The sequence below is a fragment of the Chanodichthys erythropterus genome, chromosome 6 (assembly GCF_024489055.1).
Source record: "Chanodichthys erythropterus isolate Z2021 chromosome 6, ASM2448905v1, whole genome shotgun sequence".
Classification (NCBI taxonomy): domain Eukaryota; kingdom Metazoa; phylum Chordata; class Actinopteri; order Cypriniformes; family Xenocyprididae; genus Chanodichthys; species Chanodichthys erythropterus.
Genome location: NC_090226.1, coordinates 6,494,714 through 6,510,502, shown reverse-complemented (window position 1 = coordinate 6,510,502; position 15,789 = coordinate 6,494,714). Strand labels below are relative to the sequence as shown.

Genomic DNA, 15,789 nt, shown 5'->3' with positions numbered 1-15,789 from the left:
CAACATTAAATAAACCATTTTTGCCTAGTAGAGACCAAAAAAATGATAAACTTAATAATGGAAGTCATTGTACAACATACTCATCGATAGCGATTTTGGACGGGATCTCGGACCACAGCCTGGCATATTTCACAGGCATGACCTGTTCCTGAGGGTCACGGTCCACGTGCATGTGAAGCATCAATCGGCAGAACGAGGCACGGAGGTCATAGGGCAGGTCTTCATCTGACATGCAGCGCAGTATCAGGTCCACATCCAGCTGACCTGATATTTTCTCAATGGCCAAGTACTGGCGGTCCAAACACATCCGTGCAAACAGGTTCAATTGGTATCTGAGGAGGAAATGAAGCAGGAGAGTAGGTTACTGAGAGAACTGATTTGGTTTTATACCATTTTGCACTTGAAAACACTGAATCAATTATGTCAGTTTTTGGGTTAACATTGACCCTTAGCTTATTTCCTCTTGGCTGACCTGTAGTAGCTAATGACCTCCTGGTCCTCCTTCTGTCCTTCTTTGGCATCCTGTGCAAGCTCTCTGACACTCTTACTCTTGATCTCCTTACCGCTGTCCTTCCAAAACAACCACACCTCCTCCTCATCCTCCTCTGACTCTACGGGACCCTCTCCAGACTCGACCTCAAACCGAGACAGCACCAGCCTGAGGCAAGAGAGAGAGAAATAAAGACTTTTAAATGGAACTAGCAACAAACAACTCTTAATTATGAGATCGCATGTCAAAGAGATAAAAATAATTGGGAACATTTTGTACATCTACAATGTGTCCGTGTTCAGTTTCATGGTGTTTTTTTCTTTGAAACACATATTTATTATCATGTGAAACCTATTACATGTCCTTAACCATATAGAAAGACACAGATAATGTTCAAGCGATGAACATTATTTAGCCTTTAATTAACTTAAAGTAGTTCACTTGCAAATTGAATTACCCTGTGTAGCATTTTCAAAAGCATTGCTTACTTCTCAAGTGTGACCAAACACAGCAAATAAATAAATAACATTCAAAAGTTTAGGGTAAGTTTTTTATTATTATTATTATAAAAGTTAATACTTTTGTTCAGCAATGATGCATTAAATTGAGTGAAGGTAAAGACATTTATGATGTAACAAAAGATTTCTATTTCAAATAAATGCTGTTCTTTTAGACTTTCTATTAATCAAAGAATCCTGATAAAAATGTATCATGGTTTCCATATAAATAAGCAGCACAACTGTTGATAATATCAATTCAACATTGATAATAATAAGAAGAAATCAGCATATTAGGATGATTTCTGAAGGATCATGTGACACTGAAGACTGGAGTAATGATGCTGAAAATTCAGCTTCGCTTCACAGGAATAAATTACATTTTAAAATATATTAAAATCGGAAGAAGTTATTTTAAATTGTAAAATTATTTCACAATATTGCTGCTTTTACTGTATTTCTGATCAAATAAATGCAGCCTTGGTGACCATAAGAGATTAAAAAAAACATTAAAAACCTTACTGACCACAGACTTTTGAATGGTATTGTATATTAACATTATATTAGACAAAAATTATAATTAAATAAATAAAAACTAATCTCAGCATCTAATAATTCACTACACAAAGCAATATTGCAAGTGAATCTGTATTTAATGCAGTCTCAGTTACATTCTCTTTTACTTTGTTTTGTTCATAGTTTTCAAAAATGTCTCACTTGGTCTCAATAAGGATGTCAGCATTGGCGGGGTTCAGCACGGCGTTGCAGATCAGCTCCTGAGTTACTGGGATGGACTTGTTCATGGACACACACAGATCGGACAGGTAGTCCAGAAACCTAAACATAACAAGCACAACTACAACTGCAACTACGTGTCGACAAACTTTCATTAGAGTATTAGTAGACTGGGGTTAGGTGTTAGGGTTCAGGTAAGTAGAATAAGTTACTTATAGTTAGTAGAATGTCTAAAGTGGACCGTTGAAATAAAGTGTTACCTTTTGAAACATTGAAGACTTCTATCTATCTGTCTTGTTACTTATACAGTATATTAGCACAAAAAGTGCTGCTCTCAAACATTTGGATAGAAAAGCTCTTTTGTCTTTGCAGTACACTCTCTCCCACCTTGGTTCACGGTTTTTCCTCACAAGGCTGACAAATGTGTCAATTTCTGCTGCCGTGATGTGCTTCTCCAAGAGTTTGCGGTTGTTGTGGAGGAGGGCCGTTATTGTATCCTCAGCCAACACGTCGTAGCCGATCTGTTTCTGCATGAAGCGGAACTGCTTGGCGATGTATTCCTGGATAAAACGGGCACAAAAAGACAACGTGATTCATTCTGTCACCCATTGTCTTTTGAAGTTAGTTTCACTTTAATTACACATTCATATGAAGATGATTGATGAATCCATAAAAATGTTGTAGGGTCGATTACGATATAGTCTATTGGTTAAATCTCCACCAGGACTGTCATTGGGCACATGTACACAAGTGTCAGCTAAGTGACAAAATATTTCTTGTTAACTACTTAAATCATAAAACTCATTACTTGAAATAAAATAAACTGAAATAAATAAAATAAAATATAAAAAACATTTTTCCACTGGTTGCCAATGCAACATTTCTCATTTTCATTTAAAGTCAAAGTACTCAATAAACTAATCTAAAACTTAATAAAACTATATAGACATAGAGAATATACACATAAAAAATTACTAAAACTTTAACTAAAATGAAAAATAAATATAAAAAAATCTATTATTTCAAAATATTAACACAAAAACTATAATAGTATATCAAAGATTCTAAAATTACGCTGCTGTCAATCGAGTAAGATTTTGAATCACAATTAATTTCTCTCTTTTTTGAGTTCATTTGTGGGTGAACATGAGCACTTCCGTTGCAAAGATGAATAAATAAACAATGTTAAATACAACTAAATGCATTAAATATATTTAATTATTCAAACTGGTTATTGCATTAACATTGGCAATTAAATATTACAGAATTTTAAAAGCTAAGTTCAGGTTAAAAGTTTGAGGTAAGGCAGCATTACATATAGTTTCTAGAAATGTTTAAAGAGCTTAAACAGCATTCATTAGAGAGGTGTAAACCACAGGAAGTCACAATCATGCCTGCAGGAACAGATAGCATCTTGAAGTTCATGAATGTATCTGAGAGAATCGAAATGAAGGCAAGCCAAATTTAAAGGGGTACTTCACCACTGACAAAATGGGCTTTCGATAAAACTTGGCTGCCTATACAGTACAAAGGCAAAACATTATAAAACATTACAAATTACTACTGACATTATAACAATACAAAATGGGTTGAAAATTGGCAAAGTTACACTTTAATCATATCAGCATGACTCATAAAATTGTGTATTTTATCATTGTATGTATGTATCTATATGTATGTGTGTGTGTGTGTGTGTGTGTGTGTGCGTGTGTGTACGCACACACACACACAATGATAAAACGGACAATTTTATGAGGTCTATGAGGTCGAAGGATGAACTTTCATGTTGGCTGGTGTTCCTGCAGACCCACCTGGTTCTTCCTGTAGTCCTGCTGTGAATGTCGCAGCACACGGTAACACAGCCTGCAGATGTGCCTGAAGGGGGCGTGTCTCTGGTCACTCAACTCCTCCAGGCGCAACATGGGACCATCACCGCTGTCTGTGAATGGGGCCTGAAGCAGCTTGAAGATCTATTGATGGAGAGAGAATGGAGACTAGAATGAATACTACTTCTGATGTATCTATAGCATCTAAACTAGGGTCGATTAACCATTAGTTAACAAGAAGAGGCTTAGTCGACCAAAATTTTATTAGTCGCAGGAAAAAAATCAACAGGAAGTGGCGAAGTTACGCAGTCTGTGATGGACAGATGGTTAACAGCTGGTCTATGTGGTAGACTAATTACATTACATCGGACAGGACATCCAAAAAAATGGAAAATTCTGACATTATTTTCTCACTGTAATGTCATTCTAAGCCTACAAAATGTCATTTTGAGGTGAAGGACATGTCTTTTAAGCACTCTTAGTAGAGAAAAGTGAGGTACTGAAGAAAATCCTACTTGTTTCAAGATATTCTGCTCTCTCATGAGTTTCTGCCGTTCACGGTTGGGTTTATTGACCATGATCTCCAACACATCCTGTCCATTGTTAGGAATGTCCACCACAAAAAACACAAGGTCCTCTAGAAGCTTAGTGACAAACCTACAGAATGCACAGAGAAAAGAACGTCATGGTCACTGTTCAAGGACACAATCTTTAATTTTCCAAATGGTGGAAAATTTGTATATTCGTCAAAGTAATGCTTGTTCCCACAGAGTTAGTACACCATAATCAAATTAACAGAGGTCGCGGCAAAGCATTTAGTCAGGGGTCACGAAAGCACTTCCTAAGCACATTCCTACTCCAGAAAGTTTCAGGGGTTGTACCTTCTTTCATTCTGGGTGATCGTGCCCTTCTCCAGTTTGCCAGCGATGGACGCCAACACTTTACTGGCATCATTGGCAAAGTCTAGGTCCCTCACCTCAGCTGGAGGGACTGGCACAATGGCGAAGGCCTCTTTATCTTCTTTGACAGGTGATGTGCCAATCTGAAGGGGAAAACAAACTGAGTACAACACTAATATCAATGGATAACATGAGCAATGAGGATGACGACATCCATTATAATGCAGTTTTATACATTCTATAACTCCCTGCTCACCATGGCATATTGATCATATTTATTAAGAAATAATATTTCTTAAAATAATAACTATTATTATTATTAGCAACATTAAGCTGAAGACATCTACTAAAATTAGTTTATGCATTCTACATAACTATTAAAATATTTCATCATAGCATTTTAATTATATTTAAAATATTTTTAAAAAATTATTAATTAAAATTAAAATATAATACTATAATTGTTAATAGCAACATTAAGCTGAAGACATCTACTAAAATTAGTTTATGCATTCTACATAACTATTAAAATATTTACTCATAGCATTTTATTTATATTTAAAATATTTTGTATTAATTAAAATGTAAATATAATACTATTATTATTATTAGCAACATTAAGCTGAAGACATCTACTAAAATTAGTTTCTGCACTCTACATAACTATTAAAATATTTCATCATAGCATTTTAATTATATTTATTTATTTATTTGTTTTAATTTTATTAATTAAAATTAAAATAATACTTATTATTATTATTAGCAACATTAAGTTGAAGACAACATCTATTAAAATAATTTTAATTATATTTAAAATAATATGTTTATATATTTTTTAAATATAATAATAATAATAATAATAATAATAATAAATAATTTCAGCAGTTGCTAAAACAATAAATCAGATTAACTGATAACTGATAAGCCATTCGATGAAAACATGTTTTTTGTATTTTTTTGTATTTATACAACACCCACCCGTAACATAACCGGCTTCTCCTCCTCTTTGTCGATGGGGTTATTGGTGCTGTGGACCCATGTGTTGGTGCACAAGTGCCTCAGTCTTACATAAGAGTTCCTGAAGAGGAAACAATTGGTATAAGACTCAACAATAATACACATAGATATCAAAATATGTAGAGTATTAGGAGAGAGAGACTGACTAAGCAAGTGTGTCACTGCATTTATTCTTCAGGTATTATCTTATATTCATAATGAAAAATCAGTTTGAATGTCCACTGAGGAAAGCAATGTCTTAGTATCCTTTTAACAGTTAAGGGAATTTCCCATGACAGCGCTTGTCAATGCATTTGTCGGTTGCGTCTTATAAGGTGTTGTTTAAAGTAAAAACAATGTCCTTGTTTACCACCTTGTACCAGTCTCTTTTTGCTACTGACTCACTCATAAAGAGTCATTTTCTAAAAGATACAAATGTATATACTTTTTAACCCCAAATGCTCGTCTTGCACTGCGATGCGCTACGCATTAAGTAATCATGTTGGAAAGGTCATGTGTGAAGTACTGATCTAGTAGCTACAAAGTAAACGTGCAAAGACTAAAAAAGGTAAAACAACGATGTCAGACAATTTTAAAGTTGGAGGAGAAAATTGTGTTTTTCGCCCTACCGTGGTACTTCTGCCTACGTCTCACGTGATCTTTCCAACGTGATTACGTAATGCGTGGCGCATGGCAAATCAGTGCAAGTTGAGCATTTGTGGTTAAAAAGTATATTATTTTTTTTTTTTTTTAGAAAATGACCGATCGTTTTGCTAGATAACACCCTTATTCCTCGTCTGGGATCGTGTAGAGCCTTTTGAAGCTGCACCGAAACTGTAATTTTGACGTTCAACTAGACTTGTGCCGATATTCGGTAATGCGATAATGTATATGCACGATATTGTAATCGTCGGCACTTCAGAATACCGTAAATAATAATTTATTACCAATTATTAATTTTTTAAAAGGCAATTAAGAATAGTTTACCCATCAATTGTATAAAATGCACAACACCGCTGTATTCTGTGTCAAAAGAACACGCGCTCAGATGTAAACAATCCCAACGTGCACGAGAAGCAAATGGCGGAACCAGTGAAGGAGACGAGCTGAATGAAAGTGCACGTTCACTCTCTGACAGCAGAGGGCGCTGATGGAACAGCAGCGTGCAGCGGTTACCACGGAAACCGTGCAAACAAAGTAACTGCGCTAGTGAACTTTTTAAAAATGCTTCAAACAGCCATTCATTTTTTTGTAATCTCAGTGTTGTTCATCACAGAACCAAATAGTGAATACTTAAAAAAATACTTAAAAGGATATTTATTTTCAAACCTAAACATTTTTATATTTTAATCAGGACTACAACATGCCCTAATGATTAGAAATGTTCTGATTATTTGTTATTGTTCAGTAAAACTTTGAAAACATACAGCTTCATTAGTTAACATGTTAATTCATTACCACTAAACTGACAATAAAAATACTTATAAAGTATTAATTATTATTAATTAATGTTAATTTCTTAGTTACTATTTAATAACATTACTAAAATCAAAATAACTTATTTAATGGACCTGAGATAAAACTAACAATGATCAGTTGTGTTTCTAAACTAACATTAACAAAAACTAACACTTTCTGTATCAAATGTAGCTATTGCTCAATCTTAGTTAATGCATTAAATAGAGTAAAGTGTTATCTGTTGTTCTTTATTGCCTAATTCTTTTGCATTTTAATCTGTTTGAAAATTTCAGTCAGAGTTGCTTTGTTTTATTACAAAAAGAGTTCTTAAACCTGTTAATAATGATAATACCGTATACCGTGATGAAAACTTCATCAATTAATCGCAACATGAAAATTTGATACCGTCACATGCTACGTTCAACCCAGTCCACTATATGATGAAAAATCCTGGAATGTTTTCCTTGAAAACCATAATTCCTTCTGAAGAAGACATAAAAATCTTGGGTGACATGGAGTTGAGTAAATTATCAGGAAATTTTAACTCTGAACTGAACTAATCCTTTCATTTTAAGGCCACTGGGTTTACAGGAGGTCACTGCCCATTCCTGCTGTGATGAGGGTTGTCTAGGGTCACATTTAGGGGGCAAATGAGTCCATTTCACCGTTTAGCAGTCCAAGTCCACAAGGCAATAAAAAATACTTGTACTGAAGAAATCATGTGAGCACCTTTAAAAGTCACTATGTTCATGACATATAAGGGAAACCCTTCAGGTCACTGTGACCCCTGTAAACTCATGTGGTGTTGAATCCTACATCTAAGAAGATATGCCTCTCTAAGGCCAGACAGTGGCTCTATTGAGGATGTCAAAGAAGCATCTTTGTCACAAACTCACTGACTGGCGTACAGACTCAGCAACTCTAATGTACGGAACATAATGTTTATTAAGTCAGATCTAATTCAGCTCTTTTGCATCCAATGCATCATATGTGTTCATGTGTTTCTGACATAATACTTTTAAGTAATTAACCTTAAGGCTCGTGCATTTGCAGACTTAAATCATTGCAGTCGTATTGCACAATCCAAACATGAACCTTCCCTGAGTTCACGCCGTTGATTCCAACGGTGCCTGCGGGGAAGCTAGCAGTTACACACACAAACACACAAACCTAATGGCTATCAAAGCCTGTATTGTTCTTAGTGTGTGTGGTGTTTAAACACACACAGTCACACACACACCCCTACGAGGAAACTCAATACCTGTCAGGCCAGATAGTTAATTCACTCGAGTTTTACTCAATCGCCACAAGCATGCACCTGTTCACATGACTCTTTCACTCTTTGGCAATGTTCACACTGCAAGAAAAACACTGGAACCCAATCTATTTTTTTATGACAAATGTTAAACATGGCCATTGTGACACTGGTCTGAATTGGCTTCTAAACTGAGTCGCACGTGTAAAACACCCTGGCATCACCAAAAGTAAAACAAAAAAAGACAATGCTAGCAAAGATAATGTGAAGTTAAGTTTGGTGTCAAATTGCATGAAGGAGGAAAAAACATAACTTTATTAATGGTACAAAGAACATGATGGAAAGAAATACTCTATCCATGATGTGGCATCACTTTAAAATATGCGGTCAACTCTAAAGTTTGGGTTTTTTCTTTTTTTAAATTAATACTTTTATCCAGCAAAGTTTCATTAAATTGATCAAAAGTGACTAAGACATTTATAATGCTACAAAAGATTTCTATTTCAGATTAAATCTGGTCTTTTGAACTTTATATTCTTTAGATTCTTTATATTCGAATCTTTTGAATCAGTGGTTCGGAGCATGTATCAAACTGCCAAGGTCATGTGAACCATTGAAATTTCGAAACATGTATGACGTAACAAAGCCGCGTTTACTGAGATCACGTGACTTTGGCAGTTTGAAACACACTCCGAACCATTGATTCAAAACAAAAGATTCGTAAGGCTTCGAAGCTTCATGAAGCAGTGTTTTGTAATCGGCCATCACTAGATATTGTTTGTTATTTTGTTTTTTTGGGCGCACAAAAGTATTCTTGTCGCTTCATAACATTAAGGTTGAACCACAGTAGTCACATGAACTGTTTTAAATATGTCTTTAGTAGCTTTCTGTGCATTTAAAAGTGTAAATTAACATGCTGGCAATGGAGGCCTCACTGAGCCATTGGATTTGATCAAAAATATCTTAATTTGTGTGATGAACGAAGGTCTTACGGGTGTGGAACGACATGAGGGTGAGTAATTAATGACAGAATTTTAATTTTTGGGTAAGAATTAAGTTGTTTAAGAGTTATCATTAAAAATCTATTTCCATTTTTAAAAGTAATTAATGTTTTTTTTTTCCAACCATCATTCTAGAGCCTAGTTTTTGCACTCAAAAAATAAATTAAAATGAGTCAAAACAAATATTCAGTTTGACATGACATTAAAATCACATGAATTCTGACTGGACTGCTTAGACTGAAGTCAGACTACAAGACATCATATAGTTATCAGATTCACATATGAAAGTATTAATATGATTTAGTTCTCTCATGAGGAACTGATTTGAACCTCATTCAACTGTGGCCTTAATGTAAACAAAGAGTCAGAGTTCATAGTTCTATTATACACACACCAGGAAGTAAAACTGTGTCTAACAGTTCACACAAACACACTCTGTCACACATATAAATATGCTTTAGATGGGCCACAAGTGGACATCAGACACGGCTGTATTCCTGGCATGGTTGCATAATCGTCTATTTGACTAACAGGCTTACCTCTGTGTGTGTGTCTGTGTGCCCCCAGTGCTCCCTTAGACTAATTAGTCACATCTACTATGTCTATAGAGGGGCCGCTGGTGTGTGAGAACAGGGGTATTTCAGGACACACTTAAAGCCATGACTTTAAAATCGTCTTTTACTAAGATCAAACTTAAAGATGATCAAAATATTGCCGCAGTTCAGATTATTACACATATGACCGTTCCTTTCAGCAGCTCAGTGTTGCATGAAATCCATTCAAATCATGTAATCGAGAGGGACGTATAATCAATGGATGTGTTCAAAGCCCATAGGCTCAATATACAAAGAAGCAGCTATTGATTCAAGGCACACAAACACGCATCCATCATTCTGACATCATTAGCGCAAGCTCAATCAAATCTGACTGTATTCAAATGGAAGCAAAAGATGTGTGAATCTCATGAAACCTGTCAAGAAAATGTCCGGGTCACCACAAAATCATAAGAAATAAACAATAAGTTTATTTTTAGGACCCTTAAGATTTTTTTTTTTAAAATGCAAAAAAAGTCTGCAAGGCAACAACAAGAATGTATTTGAATTGTAATGTATTTAATGTTACTTTACAAATGAATGAACACATATACAGAGATACACTCATATGCGACCCATGCAGGCAAAATGAGTCTGAATGCGCACGGGTTGATTTCGAGCTACAGGCAAAACAAGTGAAAAATGTCAATTTTGGTCAAAATTGAGGTTTTCACAAAAATTAGTTCATTAAGCCCTCGTCTAGTGATCCCAATGCCTCCAAATAGCAATTAAACATCTCAAATTATCTTTATTTGTAAGTTTTCTGAGAGGAATACCTTTCCTTTGACCATGAAAAATGCTGTCTTTCTCTGCACGCTTCTCGACAACTAGCGCTTCCCTCAGCACAAGCTTGGTATCGTTGTAAAACGCAGCATTCCAACTTTGTGAATGCTGATAGAGAATTCTCAATGGCATGAGTCTAAACCAATGAAATGTTATTTTCAAACTCAAGCTGATGCAAACAAAAAGATCTTACTCGTGCTGACTGACAGATATGAAGCGCGCACACAAAGACGCCGCATTCCCGATAAACACATATACAAAGAACGAAAGTATTTAAAAAAATCTGTCTTGGTGAGTATTCACCCAAACATTATCTGTTATGTATTAAAAGTGATTGTTTGGTTAACGGTTGTGGAAAAACATCTGATGTGTAACATTATATTAGATCTGTGTGATACAGTAATAAATAGGCTGTCTGTTTCATTAATGTTAATCAAACAATTGTGGAATTATAGAAAAAAAAGTTGAATATATATATATATATATATATATATATATATATATATATATATATATATATATATATATATATATATATACACATATACATATATATATATATATATATATATTATATATAATATACATACATACATACATACATACATGTATGTATGTACATGTACATATATATATATATATATATATATATATATATATATATATACACATATACATATATATATATATATACATATATATATATATATATATACATATGTACATACATACATGTATGTATGTATGTATGTATGTATGTATGTATGTATATATAATATATATATATATATATGTATATGTATATATATATATATATATATATATATATATATAATATACATACATACATACATACATACATGTATGTATGTACATATATATATATACATATATATATATATATATATATATTATATATAATATACATACATACATACATACATACATATATTCAACTTTTTTTTCTATAATTCCACAATTGTTTGATTAACATAACAATACTATAATATATATATATATATATATACACATATACACACACACACTATATATATATATATATATATATATATATATATATATATATATATATATATATATATATATATATATATATATATACATACACACATATACACACACACTATATATATATGTGTGTATTATTTATTTATTTATTTATTTATTTTTTTCCCTATAGATATGAGTTTAGACTTAGTTTGTGCCAAAATTGGTGGTATTGCCAGGGATTTTAAGCTTTGGTTGCTAGATGATTTTGTTTTGTAACCTTCAGGAAACTTTAATTCAGTTTTTCTCAAAATTGCCTGCTGACTCTATAGACTTCAAACAGGTGTAGTTCAGTGATTTTTTTCATTTTTTCAGCTCAGACGGATTCCAAAAATCATATACAGTGTGTATATATTTTATATATATATATACACTGGTGTCAAAAGTATTCACATTCAATACTCAAGTAGAAGTATAGATACTAGGGTTTAAAAATACTTCTGTAGAAGTTGAAGTATCAACTCAAGCTTTTTACTCAAGTAAAAGTGTAAAAGTACTGGTTTCAAAATGTAAGGAAAAAAATGCCATTAAGGACAAAAGCTTAGGCCGCGCCACAGGGGGCTATTGTGCACTCCACCTCCTCAAAATGTCATCAATAACCTTTATTGGAATGTAAATGTACATCCAAGCTTAACTGCAGGAATCTGTAAGGGCAGCGGACAAGAAAAATGCGGGTAGTTTTGGTGTACCCAGGGCAGGCTTAGTAACAGTCAGGGCTTGACATTAACACCCGCCAACCCGCCAAAGTTTTCAGCTGTTTCAGTTCACACCGCACCGACAAACGCCAACAAACTCGTCTGTTGGAGTTTGTTGGATAGGTGTTGGCGTTGGTTGGAGTCTGTTTTTACCAGACTGAACATGTTTAATCGGCGTTTGTTTGGTCGTCTGAGCATCCAACAAACGGCAACAAACTCTCGGTGCGTTCCAAATGGGATATATCGCCCTCCGAAGGGCACTTCGGAGTGAAAACAATCATGGCCGCCATACTGAAGGGTCGTTCCAAACCGAAGTGTTCAAAACTGGCCACTTTAAAGGGCCCTTCGGAATGAAGGATTTCGAAGGGTATAACTGATGGACACTTCGGACCCCCATAATCCTTTGCACAGTGAAGTTGTTTGTCATCACAGAATGGGTACAGGAGGCTCGGAGTTCGATTTTACTTATAAATGTATGTATAGTATTTTTCTATACTACTGTAATATTTAGGCTATACAAGTTAGATTTAGTACATTATTATGGTCAAAACGATATTGTACTTCAACAAAAATACTTTACAGCTCCCTTTATCAGTCCATTCAAATGTTTCAAATACATAGACACAATATATGGTGCGATAAACCAAAAATAAATAAATAAACTAACGTTAAACAAAGGGCGCAGCTTGCGCAATCTATCCTCCTTGATTGTCTCGTTAAGATGACGCAGAAGTGCGTTCCAAAAAAGGAGTATTTTTGACCTCTACACCCTTCATCCCTTCGAAGCTCTCACTCTGGAGGGTAAACACTTTGAAGGGATTAGGGCATAGGGATGAGCCTTTCCGAATGGAACGCAGGGCCTGACGTAATCTGACCTGGCCACGAACCGTTCCCATTACGATGAGGCAAGTCCCCCGCAAAGACAGCTGTTTGATCGCGCCCGCGCCACACGCACACACAACAAAGCACTAGAAACGTGACATCGCAGCTTGTTCGTTATAAAAAAAATAAAATACAGTTTAAAAAAAAAACATAAAAGGAGCAATAGTCCATAGTGCAATCCATGCCATTCAGCAAGAGCACTGCTCCACTTCACCGAAAGAGAGAGGTATAACACCATGAGAGCAATGCAGGTTTACCTTCAGTTTCGTTTTAAATTAATTCGTTTTGGCTTGTTTAGCTACATGGTTGTATATGACTATGGGTCACATAAATAAAAAGGGTCGCGCTGAAAAAAAGTTTAAAAACCGCTGTATACGCTAATTTATGCAAACGTCTCTCTACCGAACTACCTAGCTTAATTTGCAGAGGACGAAGAGAAAGCACCCGTTTGATAGCCTAAATGAGCCAGTAGTAGAGAAATAATCGTTTAAGAAATAATCTTTTTCGAGTAACGACCCCCAGCACTGTCATCCTTGCTGGAGTGTGATGTGATTTGACGTGATTTGTGACGTGCAGGTGCGCTGGATCGCGTACAACCCAATAGGGTGTCAGAATTGTATATGTTTATTCTCATCCAACCACAATCAAATTCACTCTATCCAGATGGCGTGATTTATCTGGATAGTTTTTTTTTGTTTTTGTTTTTTTTTTAAGCCAGAATGAAAACAAGCCGAAATGAAATAGGAGTAACGAGGCTATTTTTAAAATGTAAGGAGTAGAAAGTACAGATAATTGCGTGAAAATGTAAGGAGTAGAAGTAAAAAGTCGTCTGAAAAATAATTACTCCAGAAAAGTATAGATACCCGAAATTTCTACTTAAGTAAGGTAACGAAGTATTTCTACTTCGTTACTTGACACCTCTGTATATATATATATATATATATATATATATATGTATGTGTGTGTGTGTGTGTGTGTGTGTGTGTGTGTGTGTGTGTGTGTGTGTGTGTGTGCGTGCGTGCGTGTATGCGTGTGTATGCGTGTGTGTGTTCTCATGTGATTCACTCATTAAATCCCAAAACAAAATTTCCCCTGCTATGTTCTGCTTCTAAGCAGTAAGGAAGATTACTTTATTTTAAAAAAAAAAACACTTTCCAAGTGATTGCTCATATAAATAAGGGAATATGGGGGTGGGCGATTACGCAACATCTGGCTTCTGTTTTAACAACATGTTTCAACAACATGGAAAGATATCACGCTGGCAAAGTGCACGGTCACCCTGATTTCCTGCCTCCGCACCCTGTCGGGACTTTCCTGGCTATTTTCAGAAAGAAAAGTCAGAATTTGCAGGTATCTGGATAAGGCAACACACACACACACTCACACACAATCTGAGACGTGCACACTTTGTGGTATGAGGACAAAGAGTCTGACGGGTATGTGAGTACACATGTGATCACGTGTGTAGTTTTCCACCTCTATCCTGTTCTTTCACTCATGATTCATTGAGAAAACATACATTATAGTTAAAAACAATCAAGAGATGCAAGAGATCATGAGATGAGAGTGACTTTCAGTACCAGGGAGTTGCGTGTGTGCAAAACTACATCTTTCTCGTGACTTATATCCATAGCTGTATGAATCAGAAACACTAGTCTGTCTCTACTTCTGTTTAGGTTCATTTAGAGTTGTTTACGACTTAATTGAAATATGCTTCAGGCCTAAAAACATCATAACAATCAGCCACTGTCTTGATCATATTTCACTCTTCATAACTTTTTTGGCAATAGAACGAGAACAAATTATAAGAGATATGAATCTAGTGTGTATGGTCTGAATGCATCATAAGCAGGAATCTCACATTACTGTGAAGCTTGTGACTAGCGAATCTGTCACTCAAACTCAATGTCCGATTAACCCCAACCTGCCAACACAATTTACAATATTCCACCTCTGCATGCACCAATCATTCATATGCACTTGTATTTGCAGTCATTCATACGCATGTGTATTTATAGATGGCATCGCAGTCATCTAACAGGGTAAATTTCATTTTAAAAAAAGTTTACAGGTCACACTTCCTCCAGAAAATAAAAAAGAAATCTATTTTTAATTTTCTCTTAAATTCTGTTGTTTTTTTTTGGAAGTCTAATTATTTTCAGTAATGTTTATGCCTACAGAAAGTTAAACATACAGAAATGTTTCATTATAAACATATTTTTACTTAAATCACTCAAATGCAAAACCTATATATATATTGGTTTTGCATATTATATATATATATATATATATATATATATATATATATATATATATATATATATATATAGCAATAAGAGCAGTATTTTTTAATTATGGTGATAATCGGGAGGTAAAATATACTTAACTGTAATAAAATATAGTCAATAGACTTAAAACTATCATTTTCTTTAAGCAACTGATAATTTCTATTTGTAAACCTTATCAAATACGGTTAAAATTTTAGATTTAGGGGTTAGTTCACCCAAAAATGAACATTCTGTCATAATTTCTTCTTCCTCAAGTTGTTCCAAACCTGTATCAATTTCTTTCTTCTGTTGGACACAAAACAAGATATTTTGAAGAATGTCAG

At 34.5% G+C, this 15,789-nt stretch overlaps 1 protein-coding gene across 7 annotated transcripts in view; it reads right to left on the bottom strand.

Annotated features, from left to right (window-relative positions):
- itpr1b (inositol 1,4,5-trisphosphate receptor, type 1b) overlaps positions 1-15,789 on the bottom strand; it is a 163,042-nt gene that overhangs the window by 110,315 nt on the left and 36,938 nt on the right. For all 7 annotated transcript variants that reach the window (XM_067387904.1, XM_067387899.1, XM_067387901.1 and 4 more), the window contains 8 exons: positions 5,426-5,525; positions 4,430-4,590; positions 4,064-4,205; positions 3,534-3,692; positions 2,110-2,282; positions 1,705-1,824; positions 473-658; positions 81-332 (listed from right to left, as the gene is read on the bottom strand). In XM_067387904.1, coding sequence (XP_067244005.1) covers positions 81-332; positions 473-658; positions 1,705-1,824; positions 2,110-2,282; positions 3,534-3,692; positions 4,064-4,205; positions 4,430-4,590; positions 5,426-5,525 — 1,293 coding nt within the window. The remainder of the gene's footprint in view (positions 1-80; positions 333-472; positions 659-1,704; positions 1,825-2,109; positions 2,283-3,533; positions 3,693-4,063; positions 4,206-4,429; positions 4,591-5,425; positions 5,526-15,789) is intronic.